Source organism: Rhincodon typus, chromosome 25, assembly GCF_021869965.1.
Source record: "Rhincodon typus isolate 14 chromosome 25, sRhiTyp1.1, whole genome shotgun sequence".
Classification (NCBI taxonomy): domain Eukaryota; kingdom Metazoa; phylum Chordata; class Chondrichthyes; order Orectolobiformes; family Rhincodontidae; genus Rhincodon; species Rhincodon typus.
This window is the reverse complement of record NC_063356.1, coordinates 3,152,517-3,169,429: the sequence shown is the minus strand read 5'-3', so window position 1 is coordinate 3,169,429 and position 16,913 is coordinate 3,152,517. Positions and strand designations below refer to the sequence as shown.

At 39.3% G+C, this 16,913-nt stretch overlaps 1 protein-coding gene across 2 annotated transcripts in view; it reads left to right on the top strand.

The window, feature by feature from the left end:
* lrig2 (leucine-rich repeats and immunoglobulin-like domains 2) overlaps positions 1 to 16,913 on the top strand; it is a 79,588-nt gene that overhangs the window by 38,305 nt on the left and 24,370 nt on the right. For both annotated transcript variants that reach the window (XM_048612132.1, XM_048612133.1), the window contains exons 4-9: positions 2,618 to 2,752; positions 5,815 to 5,958; positions 7,347 to 7,490; positions 9,373 to 9,516; positions 10,524 to 10,667; positions 16,123 to 16,203. In XM_048612132.1, coding sequence (XP_048468089.1) covers positions 2,618 to 2,752; positions 5,815 to 5,958; positions 7,347 to 7,490; positions 9,373 to 9,516; positions 10,524 to 10,667; positions 16,123 to 16,203 — 792 coding nt within the window. The remainder of the gene's footprint in view (positions 1 to 2,617; positions 2,753 to 5,814; positions 5,959 to 7,346; positions 7,491 to 9,372; positions 9,517 to 10,523; positions 10,668 to 16,122; positions 16,204 to 16,913) is intronic.

Here is a 16,913-nt window from a genome sequence, read left to right as displayed (position 1 = left end):
AATTAGGCAGTTTTGAAAATCAATGATTTTTTGTGCCTTCCTGTGATGCTAAGTGTTATGATTGCAGCTGTTCTTAATTTATTTAAGATCCCAAAGTGAAAACTGGCTTGATAGACCATAAGATTTTTAAATTTAGTTACCATAGTGGTCAGTAACTGTACATGTTTGCGAGATTGAATGTTAAAATGGCAATGTTCAATTTTAACAAAAGAACATAAGTTTATTACACAAAATAATAAAAAATCTAAAGAAAAATTTGCACTTATCTTATGAACAGTCAAAAGAGAGATTTACTCTTTTTTTTTTAATCGCAGTATCCTGTACAAACACTGAGTGAGTGCAGCTCCAACAACACTCCAGCATCTTGACACCTTCCAGGACAGAGCAGCCCCCTTGATTGGCACCACATCCACAAACATCCACTCCCTCCTTCACCGACACTCAGTAGCAGTAGTGTGTACTATCTAAAAGATGCCCTGCGGAAATTCAACCAAGATCCTTAGCACCTATCAAACCTTTCCAAACCCACACCACTTCCATCTAGAAGAAGGAAGGCAGACGATACATGGGAACATCACCACCTGCAAGTTCCCCTTCCAAGCCGCTCATCAGCCTGACTTGGAAATGTACTGCTGTCCCTTCATTGCCATTTGGTCAAAATCCTGGAATTCCCTCAAGGGCATTGTGAGTCAACCTACAATACGTGGACTGCAGTGCTTCCAAAAGGCAACTCACTGCCACCATCTAGAAGGCAGTTAGGAACAGGAAATAAATGCTGATCAGCCAGTAATGTCCATGTCCCATGAATGAATTTTAAAAATAAATCTAAACCTTTGTTGGAGGCACTGATTAAAATATTCCAGAATTAAATTCTAGTCCTGGTGCTAGGGGATTGCAGTTTAAAAATAGGGAAGTCTTCTTATAACTGTACAAGGTGTTGGTGTGTCCACATCTGTAGAATGATGTATAGTTTTGGCCCCTGAATTTAAAAAAGGATATATTAGCTACGGAGATGAAAACAAAGTGCAGGGGAAACTCCGTGGGTTTGGCTGCATCTGTAGAGAGAAAAGTTGTTAACGTTTCAAGATTGATGGGTATTTGTTTTATTATACTGGCATTGGAGACAGTTCAAAAGAGATTTGTTAGCCTGATTCCTGGGCTGAAGGATTTGACTGTTATATTGTTATAAAGCAGAGGTTGACCCCCGCCCCGAGAACTAAAATTGGAACACCCAAAGAGGAGCAACTCACCCTCTAATCTGTAAAAGGAGTGTGAAAAGTGGCGTAATCTGCTTTTCAGCAACTTTAGTGGTTAAATAAAATAAATCCCTGACACTTTAAAATCAACAAGTAACAATTTATTTATCTAACTCTAACAGTGAACAAATTATCTAAACTATTAACAAACCAAAAACATCCCTTCTAACTAACTATTCCTGAATACAGCAAGATTCTAATGGTATGCTGTTCTAATTAGTACAAGTCCCACTTATATTTTTTAAAAAAATTCAATCCCTCAAAATATCAGCCACTTATGTGTCTTCCGGAATGTTCTGTGCCTTCTCTGTCGATTCTTCTGTCGGGAATATTAACTAGTTGTGCCGTGGGTATCTTTGTTATTTCGATGGTGCTTTCTCTAAGACATAGAGGAGGCTGTGAGAGTCAGTGATTCTCTTTTGAGAGCTGAGAGTTGTTAGCTCTGGTGGATGGAAGTTAGTTTTGTCCAACTGCCCCCTTCTTTTATACCCTTGATGACATATCAATTTCTTACAATAGGATTGGTCCTTTGTTGTCAAAACCATCAGATTTAAGTTTAGTTGGTTATTGATGTCTAAGTGCCTGATTCAAATTGACTAAATTTAAAAGCTTGTTGTCTTGGTAGAAACTGCTGCTTGGCCTTCTAACTGTACGGCCTTTCGACACATGTTTCAATTCAGGCGCTCTCTGTGTACTTGCAAACTTTCAAGCTGCTGCTCACAGGCATCCGTTTTAAATCTCTAAGCGCAGAAAAAGCACATGATCTTTTAAAGTGACCACGCAATGCTTCACCCCCCTACATTTTACAAACACCAAATTCCAACTTGCCACTTCCCAATCTACAAGTACCCTACCCAACTTGGCAACAATATCAAGAATGACTAAATAAGTTAAGCCTTCATTTCTCTAAACTCTAAGGAATAAAGGATGATCTTATTAAAACATATGAGATTCTGAGGGGAGCGGAAAAAAGAGAAGCTGCTGTAAAAGCTCAGTAGGTCTGGCAGCATCTGCGGAGGGAAACATTTTTTCTTTGGTTGACCTATTTTACATACTATAATTGCATTTGTAAAATGTTCTTCTAAATATATTTTTGGAGTTGCGACTGTTATCCAAAGGATTTTAGTGCATTCAAGTTATACAGTTGCTTTAAAAATGATGTCAAATGCCAAACACCACCTTTCTTCAGGTTTTCAATGGTAGGTTTTCTAATCTCACTGTGGAGAAAAAATAGTGAAAATCCAGGCAATAATGTTTATAAGGTTTATTTTTGGAAGAATGCTTGTGATTATTTGTGGTATAGCAGAATAGTTAGTAAGAAAGTTGAAGTGACTTTTCTGGTACTATCTTTACTTTTGCAGAACACACAATCGGGTAACTGAGATAATTGCTGAGGACCTTCTGCCATACAGTGCTTTGGAGACCTTGGATCTGAGCTCAAATTTAATTTCAGAAATCAAAACCTCTTCGTTCCCTATAATGCAATTGAAAAACCTGTGAGTAGCAGAGGTCTACGCTGCTTTTGTTCATGTTGGTGCTCCACAGCTTTGAGTGTGATGAGTTTGAACAGTTCAGTTTAGGAAACACAGGAAGGTAGAGCATGGCAACATGGGCGATAGGTTATAAACTGAGGAAGAGAGTTGCTAGCAGTGAACCAGAATATAGTGTCCACATGGGACTGCTTTGTATTCTGCAGCAAAACTTTGCCATTTATTAGGGATATTGCTTCATTAATCAGTATTGCGTCAATTGAAACTTTGAAATTTATGTTGTTTATCTGTTCAGAGACACAAGTGTGTAGAGTGTGTTTTAAAAAAACAAAATTGATTCATGTATTTTGTGGGAAAAGGGCATTGGCTGGCTGATAATTCAGCTCCTATATTGATTCCCATGTTGTAACTACATCAGTATTTTGTTGCAGAGCAATATGGGAAAAGATATGGAATTCTGGAGAGAGTTTGTACCATTTATGCATTCCATTTTAGAGGAAATTCTGCCATCATGACATTTTTTTAAACATTCCCTATGGTAACAATAAACATCTTCATTGTACAGCATTCAACTTGTTGATTTTGAATCTAATTCTTAGAATATCAGCTTGTAGGCATTTCAGGATTCTCATCCAAAATCTGTTCAGCATTTCAGAATTTAAATCCTAACGTTGCAGTAAAAGTTATGTGGAATTTGCAATACAGCCAGTGTTTGTTCTGTACGCCAGTGCCCTGCTAATCAATCTGCAAATAATTATTACTGTGATCCTATGTCAAACATCTTAAATGTCAAAATCAATTTATTTTGCCTTATGTTTGCTTTTCTTTCTAATATAATTCATTTTAATCTTTGCTTACCCCATAGCATTATAGCCATTAATTTAAACATGTTTCAGAATTAACCTTATCTGTAGGTTGTGCTTACCAGGATAGTGGATTTTTGTGAAGCAATACTTTTTTAAAATAAGCATCAACACATTCAGAATAACGTGAACACCAATGAGAATAACTTGAGCTGAATATTACAGAAGGATATTTGAATTAATTTTAATTATTTTGTAGTTGTTGATTTCTTTTTAAACATTTAATAGACTTGAAGGCAGAAGAATAATCCTGATTCATAGAGGTGAATTAAATAGCGTTTGTTGAATTGGATGCAAGTGCCATTTCAGTTATAAACTGAAGTGTAAAACTTTGTGCTTTGTCCTGTGGATTTTCTTCAATTCACCCCATTGTGATGGGCTCCATGGAGTCTGGTGCACATACTATTATGTGTCTGTCCAATCAACAGATAGCAATTGCAGCAAGAGCTCTGAGGCACTGGGGTTTTCTTTTCTAGTGGTATTTTCTGATGTATGAATGTCCTTAATAGGTTAGGCATTAAATGTTCTCCACTCATCTCCAGAAGTTTCTGACTGGGAATATTCTACAACGCATCGTTTTTGTACAGTACACCCAGCTCAAGACTATTTGATATACTGATTGACAGTATAGATTTTTCTGTGTAATATTCTGATGTAAAATTCAAGTCCTGAGGACTTCACAACATGTGCTTAGTTAGTTGAATAGATAACATTGATTCTGGAGGCTAAACTCATCACCAGCAGTTAGAAGTCTTTCTACCCAACACAGATAAAAGTGGGCCTGGTGGCCCTTTCTGGACAAGTAGTTGAAAGCTGTAAGTCTTGTGTTAATAATTTGTCAATTTAACTGATAAGTTTCCAGCAGCGTCCTCTGCACGCACATACACATGCTTAGCTGTGCTGACCTGAATGTGGAATTTCAAGTTTTGTGTTATTGTGGTGTGTTTCTTTACAGAAAATGTTTACCATCCATAGTACGCAGATGGAGTCTCTCCCTGTTTTGAATTTGAGTAGCTTGATTTTTTTAAAGCCTTTGAGCATGGTGAAGGAATTTTGTGCTTGCCAGGCATGTGGCTGTCTTAGAGTTAAGTGTAATATGAGACATGTTGAAACCTGTCTGAACATTTAATATTGAGAATTGCAGCCTTGATGCAGGTGGCACATGGGACTTGAATGCTCAAGTTGCTGCTTTGTAAATTCATTATTATCGATTTCAAAAAGGAAGACAAACATGTTTGCATTGTGAAATCCATTCGGGAACATTTACAATGCCTTGACCAGACCCAGCGAAGTTCAGTACAATAGAACAGCTTTTACACTTGTGTTTGAGATTGAGATGTTTGTTTATAGCAGCATCAATTTTAATTAGAGATTTTGATTAAAGGAAATGCTGTTTTTTTGTGGTTGTGCCAAGCAACATCCCTAGTGGTTGCAGACTTTTTCATTGAGTCTTGGCAAACATGGGAAAAGATGTTCAATGCACTGCAGGAAGCAGTCATTTTTTTTATTCGGCATGTCTGGCAAATAGACCACTGCGTTCTGAGTCAAGGCAGCAGTGCCTGTGCTTTAAGTAGATTCTTTTTTTCCCCTTATTAAGGTAAATACAAGCAGCAGTAGAACATTGTGCCAGTTTGTGCGATATATTTGCTGAGTGAAATATGATGGTTTAACCCTGGTTAAGTCTTGTGTGTCACTTGTTATATATTAATTTCCTGCTGCAGTAATCCTTGTGGCTGCCTCTCGAGTGCGATTGTTCATTTTTGCTGGATTAGTAGCTGCAGCTGACAAAAAGCAAGATTAATGCTGTCCCCGACTAATTTCACAAATGGAATTTACTAATGAGAGAGTGGACATTTTCCTGTCAGTTCAGGCTGGATTCGGCGCAATAGTCCATCAGTGAAAGCACATTATGTTGCTTGACTATGTCATTCAGTCATCAGATGAATATAATTAAAAAGGGAAAAAAAAACATCTTAACCAGGAACTGAAAGTAATGAAATACCTGTCCCGTGACAGCACTAGTTCCAGTGATCCAATTCTTAATGAAAATTGACTACTTTGTCTGTTGTTCAGTTCAAAAAGTAAAATGTTATGTCTACAGATGCAGACTTAACCCAGTAGGAGGTTTCCTATTTTGAAATAGAGAATGAGTATTTGACTTGCCAAAAATATTCTTAGTAACACAAATATACATCTTACTTTCAGACATTTGAACAATAATCGAATTACCATCCTAGAACCGGGCTGTTTTGATAATTTGTCCAGCACTTTGCTCGTCCTGAAACTGAACAGGAATAAAATTACTGTCATTCAACCAAAGAGCTTCCGCTTGCCTCAACTTCAATACCTGTGAGTGGTTTTGTTGCTTTAATAGTTCAGAGTCCAGATGCATATCTCATTGTTTTTTTTTGATTAAAAACATTGCTCCTTATGTAACAGCTTTTAAAGGGGATAGAGGCTGGATCATCAAAAGACAGAAGCCTGAGGTTTGTTCTGAGTTGCTTGAATGCAAGTTGAATTAGTGGCTAGCAGGACCAATTGTAATGTAAACTGAAAATACTGAAGAGTTTAGCAAGACATCTAGCATCTTTGTGGAGAGAGTGCAAGTTAACTCTTTGGGTCGATTATGTTTTAACTTGAGGACATCGTCCTGATGATAGTAATTCTGTCACTGTACGGGTACTGCCTCACCTGCCAAGCGTTTCAGTATTCTGTAGTTATGGTTCAGACTTTCAGCAGCTGCAATATTTTCCTTTGTCTGAGTACAAGATGGATCTACACCAGTTTGCCATGGAGTTTACCATGTAACTTTTAAAAGCTTCACTTAGCATTTCAAATTTTAGTTGAGATTCTATTGGAGGGTATTTAATGAATGGACTTTTAGTGCTGCTTTCTGTCATTTGTACAACTGTGTAAAGGTGAAGAAGGAAGTGTTGTCTTGTGCTGGATCTGCTCCTGTTGTTCTGGGACTACTGACTAGATTAAAAATTCTCTCCTTGTGTTTTTAAGCATAAAAAAAATTACATTTGGAGCACTTAATAGGGAATTAGAATAATTAATACTGGGTTGACAGATTTACTTATCTCGGGTTGAAGGTAACTAGATTGAAAATTGCTCCAATGCCTGCAGATGTGAAATATTAATTGCAACCACAGTACTTTGTCTTCCCCATCGTGAATTATAATAGTATGAGAAAAGTTTATTAGCGCAGGTAGATCTACGTTAGTAATGCTCTTGAAGTTATTGCTGAGCATCATAAAGTCTAACACGATATGAACTGTTTTGGCATGGACATCATATGTCAGGCCTGTCTCTGTAAGTACAACCTATATATACTTAAAAATTTTGACACAAGTGGCCTTTTTGTCCCAGTTCAGCTATGTGTAAGAAGACAACTCCTATGTGGAGAAAATGTAGGTAGGATTTAATTCGCTGAATATGGCGATTGTCCGTGCCCAGCCTTGGGGAAGGCTGAGGGGTAGGTGCCTGTACTGGTATGGTGTGATGCCTTGTTGCTAAAAATTAGTCTGTTTTTCTTGTTTCTACTCCAAAATATTCAAAGGATGTGGAAGCCATATTGCAATTAGAATATGTAGAAATTTCTCTCAAAAACAAGTATGTTGCAGTACACATTCATTCTTATCACTGGCCAGTATGATGGCCTTTTTAACTTTTTTTTGTTCTTTTAACAATTTTAATCACCTCATGGGATTACTTTGAGTTTTATACTTAAACAGGGAGCTAAAACGCAACCGAATCAGAATTGTCGAGAGTCTAACGTTTCACGGCCTCGACTCATTGAAGTCATTGAAACTGCAGCGTAATGGGATCTGCGAACTCAAGGATGGAGCCTTCTGGGGGCTAAATGAAATCATGGAGCTGTGAGTCCTTTTGACTTGATGACTACTCTAGAGTAATTACATTTTCCCCAGCTGTTGTCTAAATGACACTTTGAGGTGGTTTAATCGGTAATAGAGGAGAAAAAATGTTAATCTTTTGTCTTCCTCCAGTGAGGTAATGACAGTCTTATCATTTCTATGCAATCTGGAGTATTTACACATTTTACGCCATTTCTTTCTATCACTAATCAGGACTGTGATACAGATGTAGCCAGTGGAATGAGAGATAGTAGGAACTGCAGATGCTGGAAAATCTGAGATAACAAGGTGTAGAGCTGGATGAACACAGCAGGCCAAGCAGCAGCATAGGAGCAGGAAGGCTGACGTTAGGCCCAAAACGTCAGCATTCCTGCTCCTATGATGCTGCTTGGCCTGCTGTGTTCATCCAGCTCTACACCTTGTTATCTTAGCCAGTGGAATGCTTGGTTATGGTAGTTGACCTGAGAACATTCGCCAAGGAAGGACAGAATTGGTCAGCTGACTTCCAAAAGGTTTATTTGTGAGGGGTTATTGGTGGTCACTGATACAAGGTTGAATAACCTTCTGGCATTTCCTATTAGGGCTCAAAACTAAAGCTGTGTGATTACTCAGGATGAGAAACTAGATGTCAGTGGAGCTAAACCGCAATGAAGGAAAGAGTTGGAGGGAACCTCCCACCTTAAAAGAAGACTCACTCACTGTGATACTCCGATACCATGAGTGTAAAGTTAGAACAGCCTTAACTTCTAAACAGTAATTCTGTAAAGGCCTTCGTCATCTCTTGACTTGGTTCAAAATGGCTCACAGTAATGCTTCTGTTGTCCGGTTTCTTTTGAATCTAAAAAGTAGATTGCTGAACTGGGCATGGGATCTTATTTCATCTCCATGTTAGAACGTGTTGCGCACCGTGCAGGGTTGCATCTCAATTCCCCAGGTAAGCAAAGGTTTTGGGTAATTTTATAGATTTTGAAGGAATATTTGAAGAAATCTGGAGTACTGCATGCAGTCTTGGTCCCTTTATGTGAGGAAGGCTGCAATTGCGCTGGATACAGTTCAGGAAAGGTTCACTAGATTAATTCCAGAGAACGAAAGGTTTGTCTTACACTGATATTTTGAATAGTTTAGGCCTGAACTTGCTAGAGTTTAGAAGAATGAAAGGAAATTTAATTGATGTATGCATTATGCTAAACAGGATTGGCGAAGTAAATGTAGAGTGAATGTTTCCCTTTCTGGGGAAATCTAGAACAACAAGTCATAGTTTGAGGCTAAGGGCTGGCAGTTTCAAAACAGATGATAAGGAATTTATTTCTGCAGGTCATAAATCTGTGCAATTCACTTCCAGAATGTGGTAGACACAAGGATGCTGAATAAATCTGAGGAGATGGACAGACTTTTAATTAGTATTGGGTTAAAGTGTTAGGCGGAGCGGGCAGGAAAGTGTGTTGAGGCCGAGATGCCATCAGCCACAATTGTATTGAATGTTGGAGCAGGCTGGAGGGACTGAATTTCCTACAGCCAGTTATGAAAGTACCATGCAGTTTGATGAAACTGGATATCAAGTCACTATTAAGCAAAAAGCTTTTGTTTGAATCTGATCAGTTTTGGATTTGAATAATGATGTGGTTACTCTGAAGCAATGCATCTGTTTCTTTTCACTCGGAGATAGCATGAACTGTAGATGATGGAGTCGGCGTCAATACAGTGTGGAGCTGGAGGAACACAGCATCGGAGGAGTAGGAAAGTCAATGTTTCAGGTTTACACCCTTCATCAGCCCTGAAATGTCGACTTTCCTACTCTCATGCTACCTGACCTGCTGTGTTCCTCCTGCTCCACCTGTTTCTTTTCTCCATTATGGAAATCAGCTGTTTGTTTTTTCCATTCTAGGGACTTGGAGCATAACAACTTAACTGAAGTAACTAAGGGCTGGCTATATGGCCTCAAACTGCTGCAGCATCTCCACCTGAGCCAGAATGCCATCACCAGGGTCAGTGCAGATGCCTGGGAGTTCTGCCAGAAGCTGACTGAATTGTGAGATTGTTTTCCTTTTTTACCTCTGACCCTTTATTTCTGGCCTCTCATCCATCCTTACTGTCACACTCCACCATTAGTGGGCATGCCATTCACTGCCTGAACCATGAGCTTTGTAATTCCCTACCTAAAACCCTCTACCTTTCCACCTCTATTTTTTTTCCCAGACATTCCTTCAAACCTTCCTCTTTAACAGTTTAGTTACCTGTTCTCTAATAACTGCTTACTTGGCTTAAAATCAAATTTTATGCAGTAATTGCCCCGTTGAAGCTCCTTGGCGCATTATACTGTCTCCAAGATGCTATGTTGTAAGAAGATATTGATCCCAGTACTCCATAACTGAATCCTCAACAAAGGGCATAATAGCCAAGCTAATAAAATCTGGGAGCATCGCTCAGTCTTTACGCTACAGTGTATATGCACATTAGTTACTTAATGTTGTAGATTGAAAGTATTTTCAAATGTTGGTAGATAAAATTGGTTGGTTAATTGTGATGCAGAAGTAATCTATGTAGCTGTGCTTTGTTCTAACGAAATTTGTTCATGCCTCTGTAAATAGATTATCATAATTCCAATAGCGTCCTCTATCATTTCATGCCTAGAACACAGACAAGCCTAAGCTACAATGAATTGCTTTTTATTTAGGATGTCACATTTAAATAAGGAAACATCAGTGGTTCCTGCTCCATCTCCTCTTCTTCTGCATTCATATACTCAGTAATTTAGTTTGGCCACTTTACATGGAAGTTATCACCCACCAAGTGTGCAGTGGAACAGAGCAGATGATGCTGCCTGCAATAAAGAATCTATCTGCCAAACATAGCACTGAAATGTCAAAATAAGATTTTGTTTTTGAATCTGTACAACATGTAATGTGTTTTGAATATTGTTATATTGCTGTATCCAGATTATTGACTGCATATTGGTCGAAGAATTCCTGTAAATAGGATAGACAAATTGGATTAAAGTGGATTTATGTAGAAGTTTCTGTTTCAATTTTTTTCCAGAGACATGACCTACAATCAGATGACTCGTTTAGATGAGTCTACTTTTGTAGGCTTGAATTTGCTTGAGAGTTTGTACATGGGTGACAACAGAGTGAGTTATATCGCTGATGGAGTCTTTAGCAGTTTGTCTAACTTGCTGACACTGTAAGTACACAATAAAATAGCATTATATGATAAATACAGAAAACTAACAACTAAAATTTGAGAATTGAGTTGGAGCAAATTGCAGCAGATGCTAGAATCTCTACTGAAAACAAAAGTGCCAGAAATCACAGTGGGTCAGGCAGCCTCCATGGAGAGAAAGCAAGCTAACATTTCAGTCTAGGTGACTCTTCATCACGTGACGTCGGCTCTTATGAAGAGTCATTTAGACTCCAAATGTTAACTTGCTTCTCTCCATGGATGCTGCCCAACCCATTGAGAACTCCAGCACTTTTTGTTTTCAGTTTAGAGTTGAGTCATTTGCTCCCACCTCATTAGCTGTTCTCTAATAACTTGGTCAGTTTATAAGCTTGAAATTGGGACTGGAAATCGGTGCTGGCCAACATGTAGCTAATGCATGTCCTCCATCAGAAACTACTGTGCTCCACTGCAATGGGCAGTAAAGCTATACCTGTTGCTCTTTTTTTTTGATGCACATGTTGAACAACTTTGTCAAATGAGTTTATGTCAACAAAAACAAACAAAGTCCCATTGTAATGAAGTTCTAAATCTGTGACAGTGAGTTTGGTCTATTACTATATGATGTGTGTTGTGGTTAGTTCGCTCACTGAGCTGGTTCATCAGTTTGCAGACATTTCATTACCCTGCTGCGTGACATCATCAGTGCAGCCTCCGATGTAGCATTGTTGTGTTTTCCCAGAATTGACCTGGAAACGGGAAGTTTATGCCAAACGACAGAGCGTTACTTGCGAGCAACTCTACTTCCTCCACAGATGCCTCAGGAACCAAGTATTACCACGCAGTGTTAGATGCAGACTTCCCGTCGACACCCCAGGCATATAGGACAGCAGAGCACAATGGCCACAGAATGGTGAAGGTAATTATTAACGATGCCCACAAGCGGCTCCACAGATATGACGGGGAAGTTACGTGCCAAAAATCCCTATACCTAGATGCAACCAACCTACAGTGGACAACAGACTTGGAACGAGCCAGTAACATCAGTCAACAAAAACCCAAAACCAAGAAAAGACAAATCCTACAAGAAAAGTTAGCCAAACTAACACACCAAAATGACAGGCAAAGATCAGGCACTTGGATAAGAAACCTATCTGACAGAAAACTAGCAGACTCAGACAGCTGTACCAGTATGTGGACTCAACTACAGCCACAGAGATGCTAACAGGACAGAGTTCCTAGCCAGGCTAGGATCCACACTGAAGACCAACGGCATCCATGAGGAAACGCAACAAGCCATAAAACAGAGACAGTGGTCCCGACACTGACCTGAAGGAACAAACTTAACACACTCGACACGTCAGAAAGGAAGGCCCTAGAAGGATGAAAAAAGACAAAAACATCATAATTCTACCAGCGGAAAAGGGCGCATGACAGTAATACTTAACAAACAAGACTCCCTCACTAAAGCACAGATGCTACTAGCAGGCACAAATACATACCGACAAGTGGAAACAGACCCGACACCGCAACTGGAGATAAAATCATCTACGCATTAAAGAGACTCAAACAGACCAGACAGATCAACAAAGCAGACTACCTAAAAATAAACCTGAAGGGACAAACACCTCCCGATTCTATGACGTCCCAAAGGTACACAAACCGGAAGTATCCCTCAGACCCATAGTCTCTGTCCCAGGCACACCAGCATACAGGTTAGCCAAGGGATTACAACAAAGACTAAAGCACCTCGTCAACAACTCAACCTACTCAATCCACTCAGCCCAGGAGTTCCTCAAAACCCTCAAAGACATAAGAATAGACAAGGATGAGACCATGGTGTCCTTTGACGTTACCGCCCTATTCACATCGATCAATATACCACTAGCAAGAGAAACACTAGCAACGCTACTGAAAGAACCAGACCCAAGTAACACCATATCCACAGACAACATGCTGAAATTACTGGACCTATGCCTCAACACCATTTTACCTTTAATGGCCAGATCTATGAACAAATCAATGGGACACCTATAGGGTCACCCATCTCTGGACTAATAGCAGAAGCAGTGATGCAGAGACTCGAAAGCACGGCCCTTCCGCAGATCCAACCCAAACTATGGATCCAATACGTGGACGACACTTTCATCATCAACTGGATTAAACTAGGAGAAACACACTAACTTAAACAACATTTTCACTGGCATCAAATTCACCGGAGAAGAAGGAAAAAAAAAAAAAAGAACGAATAGCTTCCATTCCTGGACGTGATGGTAGAATGCAGGGCCAATGGGGAATTTCTGATCAAAGTATACAAAAGGCCACACATACACTGATCAAGTCCTAAATTTCAACAGTAACCACCCCAACACCCACAAACTGAACATCAACTACCGACAGAAAGATATGGCCAATGCTCGTCTCCATACATAGGAACAAGGAGAACCACCAGTTCAATTGAGACAACATCAGGATCCTAGGACAGGCCAAACAGACAAGCGCAGCAATTTCTAGAGGCCTGGTTCTCCTCCAAGAAGGCTAACAACAAACACATAAAATTAGACCCTATATATACACCACTGCGAAGAAAAACCGGAAATGAGGTAATCAAATCCAACGGACCCTAGAGTTTAAATACTAGGTGGGAAAACACAACAACGCTTCATCAGAGGCTGCACTGATGATGTTACCCAGCAGGATAATGAAACTAACGTCTGCAAACTAACGAACCAGCTCAGTGAGCGAACCAACCACAGCATCCACAACCCAAGCTACAAATCTACTCAAGAACCTTAGGTATGATGCGTGTTTTTCACTTGTACATCTGATGGAAAATGTAGGAGTTGGGAAGTCTTAGACTGTAAAAACAAAAATACTAGAAATTTCTGTACACCAGCACTCATTAGTTACGATCCATCTGATGTACCCAGCTGTATGAGTAGAAATGCAGAAGAAGGAAGAACTTCATGCTGATTATAAAAGAGATGAAATTAATAGGCTGTAGATTGAACTCTGGCTCTATCTTTTACTGTCTCAATCTGCACTATCTGTTAGTATATTATAAATGAATCCTCTTTTCTGTTCTCCCACCTGGCCAGGCAACTGTTTGGCAGATTTTATGTCAGAAGTACTTAAGTGAGCTGAAGTGGCAAAAGCAAAAGTCCGAAAATAAACTGGATGGGAATGAAGTAATATGGAATTCTTTGTCCTTCGTATAACCTTTAGTAGTAGAGTGATCATAACTGATCTGCTCTGGTTCAAAGTAACATTAAATGGAAGAACAAAGTAAGTTTGTTATGGGACCCTAGGGGGGAGGCATGTAAAAAGAAGTGACTGGCAAGCTTCAGTTCAGGGTCATTGAGTGTATTCATGTTTCAGGGCATTGCTGATTAATGAGGCTCCAACTATTCGTGCCTGACTAGTTATGAGGAGAAAGGAAAACTAACTGATCAGGCAAGGGCACAAGGGTGGAAATAATTTCTTTAGTCAAAGTGAAGTTAGAATAATGCTTGATACATTTCCTTTCTTGTGCTTAAACGTTTGGCTGGATTCATGCAAAATGTGTGTTTTTTTTGTGCATTGTGGTAAAAGTTTGAAAGCTTGTACTCCTCTTAAGCCTTTACCTGTGGCCATGGCTTACATAAATGGCTGCAAAGCAATGGAACCAGTCATTTCAGTCATCAGGGCATTCTGTTCTCTAAGCATCAGGGGATTCCTGGGTAGAGAGAGGGGTAATCATATACATGAGTTAGGCTGAATCTGTTTCACACCAGTATAAGATCAGAGTGCCATTGATAAATTACTCGCTCGCTTGCTGAGGTCTTTTTCACATAAGATTTACAGAATATGATCTAGAAACTTTAAACTGGAAGTCACCAATCACCCCACTGTTTCAAACAATACTGAACATGCATCTCCACCCAAGCACCAGTGTCAGAATTCATCTCCAAATTCTGGCAAAAATTTTAATCAGCAATGCTCAGGAACTGCCTGTTGTACTGGGATTTCACTTCTATTACAAGCATGTTAAACAGTTGATCGTATGATGCGATGGTTAAACACAAAAGGTTTTCACTCAGCCTATTGAATCCACACCAGCTCACTGCAAGGGCAATTTCTTCACCCTTTATCCATAACCTTTTACAATATTTAATTTTCAAGTGCTTATTTAAAAAGCCTTTTGTAAGTCACAATTAAATTCAGCACACTTTCTGAACTTCAGTCGTTTTCTAGACACTGCACCCTTGTGCAAGGACAACACACTTCTTAGAAGAAATGTAATTTCTTCAATATCCATCCTTTACTTGTTGCAAGACAAGGCTTTAATTGCTGCAGAAATTTTTGCTCAAAGCTTTGGCTGTTTTGTGCAATGAGGAGGACACTGCTTTGTTTTCACTGAGAAGCAATTCAACTGTGCAAATCTTTCATATACGAAGCAGTAGAGATTTCCTTTTGATGACAGATGCAATTCCAAAGTGTTTAGCTGTCTTTGCCATTTCAGATGGTAACTAACTTGTTTCCAGCATTTTGTGTATTTACGTCAGATTCTCAGCATCTGTGATATTCTTTAATTTAACTCGTAGTGGAAACACTATAATCTTACACCTGTTGTAGTTTCACATTAAATGAACTGCAAATAACCAAATTAGGGTTTAAATTATCTCGCTATACTATAATCCAGTTATCCTCTGGCCCTGTAACCCCTTCCCTGAGCTTACATTTGGTCTTGAGTGAGTTTTGTAGTGCAATGGCAATGTACCAACCTCTGGGTCAGAAGATTTGGGGTCGAGTCCCACCTGTCCCAGAAGTGTTTCATAGTATGTCTGAGGAGGCCTTGATTAAAATAACTACACTTGGTCTTGACTGTGCACATGCAATACTTCATTTTTGAAATGTGATTAATTTTCAATTTTTTTTTCTGTTGTATAGCGTCGATATCAGAATACTGTCTTTTGATATTGTTACATAGAGAGGATATTTTCAATTGGGTGAGATTAAAACTGGACTGCAGGCTGCTAGGTGGGAGTCATAACTGAGATTTAGTGATCGATCCAATAGGATTTCAGCAGAATCATCTTTATCCAGAGAGTAGTTAAAATATGTGACTGTTTGCCATAAGAAGTACTGGAAGCGAGTAACAGGTGACTTTAATACGAAGCTAGATGAACAAAAGGGAGAAAGGAATGCAGATAGAATGAGATGAAGAGGAGGTTCATGTAGGTCATAAGTACTATCACAGACCAGTCGAGTTGAATGGCCTGTTCCTTGAAATTTTTTTTGTAAGTTTTTTGTCAAAATCCACCAATGTGTTGGATTGCTTGCATTTGGTTTGACATCTGTTCCAGTTTCAATTGGTGCATGGCACTGTATTATTGGCTGAACATATCAAAAGTGTGATCTGTGAAAATTGGTAAACTTAGATTGTTTGATTGTCCATCATATTTATAAAAACAAAATAACAGCAGCTTTCTTCCTGCAGTGATCTCAGGAATAACAAAATTTCATGGGCGATCGAGGATTCAAATGGTGTTTTTACCGGATTAGTCAAGCTGCGAAAGTTGTACGTACTTCTTACACTGAGACTACTGTGGTTCATGGTGCTTTAATTTTAAATCTGTACTTTTGTACATAGCAAAAAACAAAGAACAAAAAAAAAAGCACAAGAACAGGCCCACCAAACCTGCAACGATTCCTAATCCTTAATAAGACCCGCTACTTATTGCCCATTCATGGCTTCTATCCCTCTGTTCATCTCCCATTCAAGTGTCTGTCAAGATACGCCTTAAACTTTGCTAACATGCCTGCTTCTGCTACCTCCACTGGCACTGCATTCCAGGCAGCAACCAACCTCTGTGAAAAAATTTTCCCCGCACTTCTCGCCTAAACTTTCCCCCTCTCACCTTGAATCTATGCCTTTTTGTAGTTGACCTTTCCACCCTGGGAAAAAGCCTGACTATCCACTCTATCTATGCCTCTCAATTTTGTGGACCTCTATCAGGTCACCCCTCAGCCTCTGACTCTCCAGTGAAGACAACAGAGTTTATCCAACCTCTCCCCATACCTAAAACACTCCAGATCAGACAACATCCTGGTAGACCTTCTCTGTACCCACTGCAGAGCATCCATGTCCTTCTGGTAGTATGGCAACCAGAACTGTATGCAGTATTCCAAAAGTTGGCCTAACCAAAGATTTATACAGCTGTAACACAACTTACCAACTTTTATAAAAACCAAAAGAACTGTAGATGCTGTAAATCAGGAACAAAAACA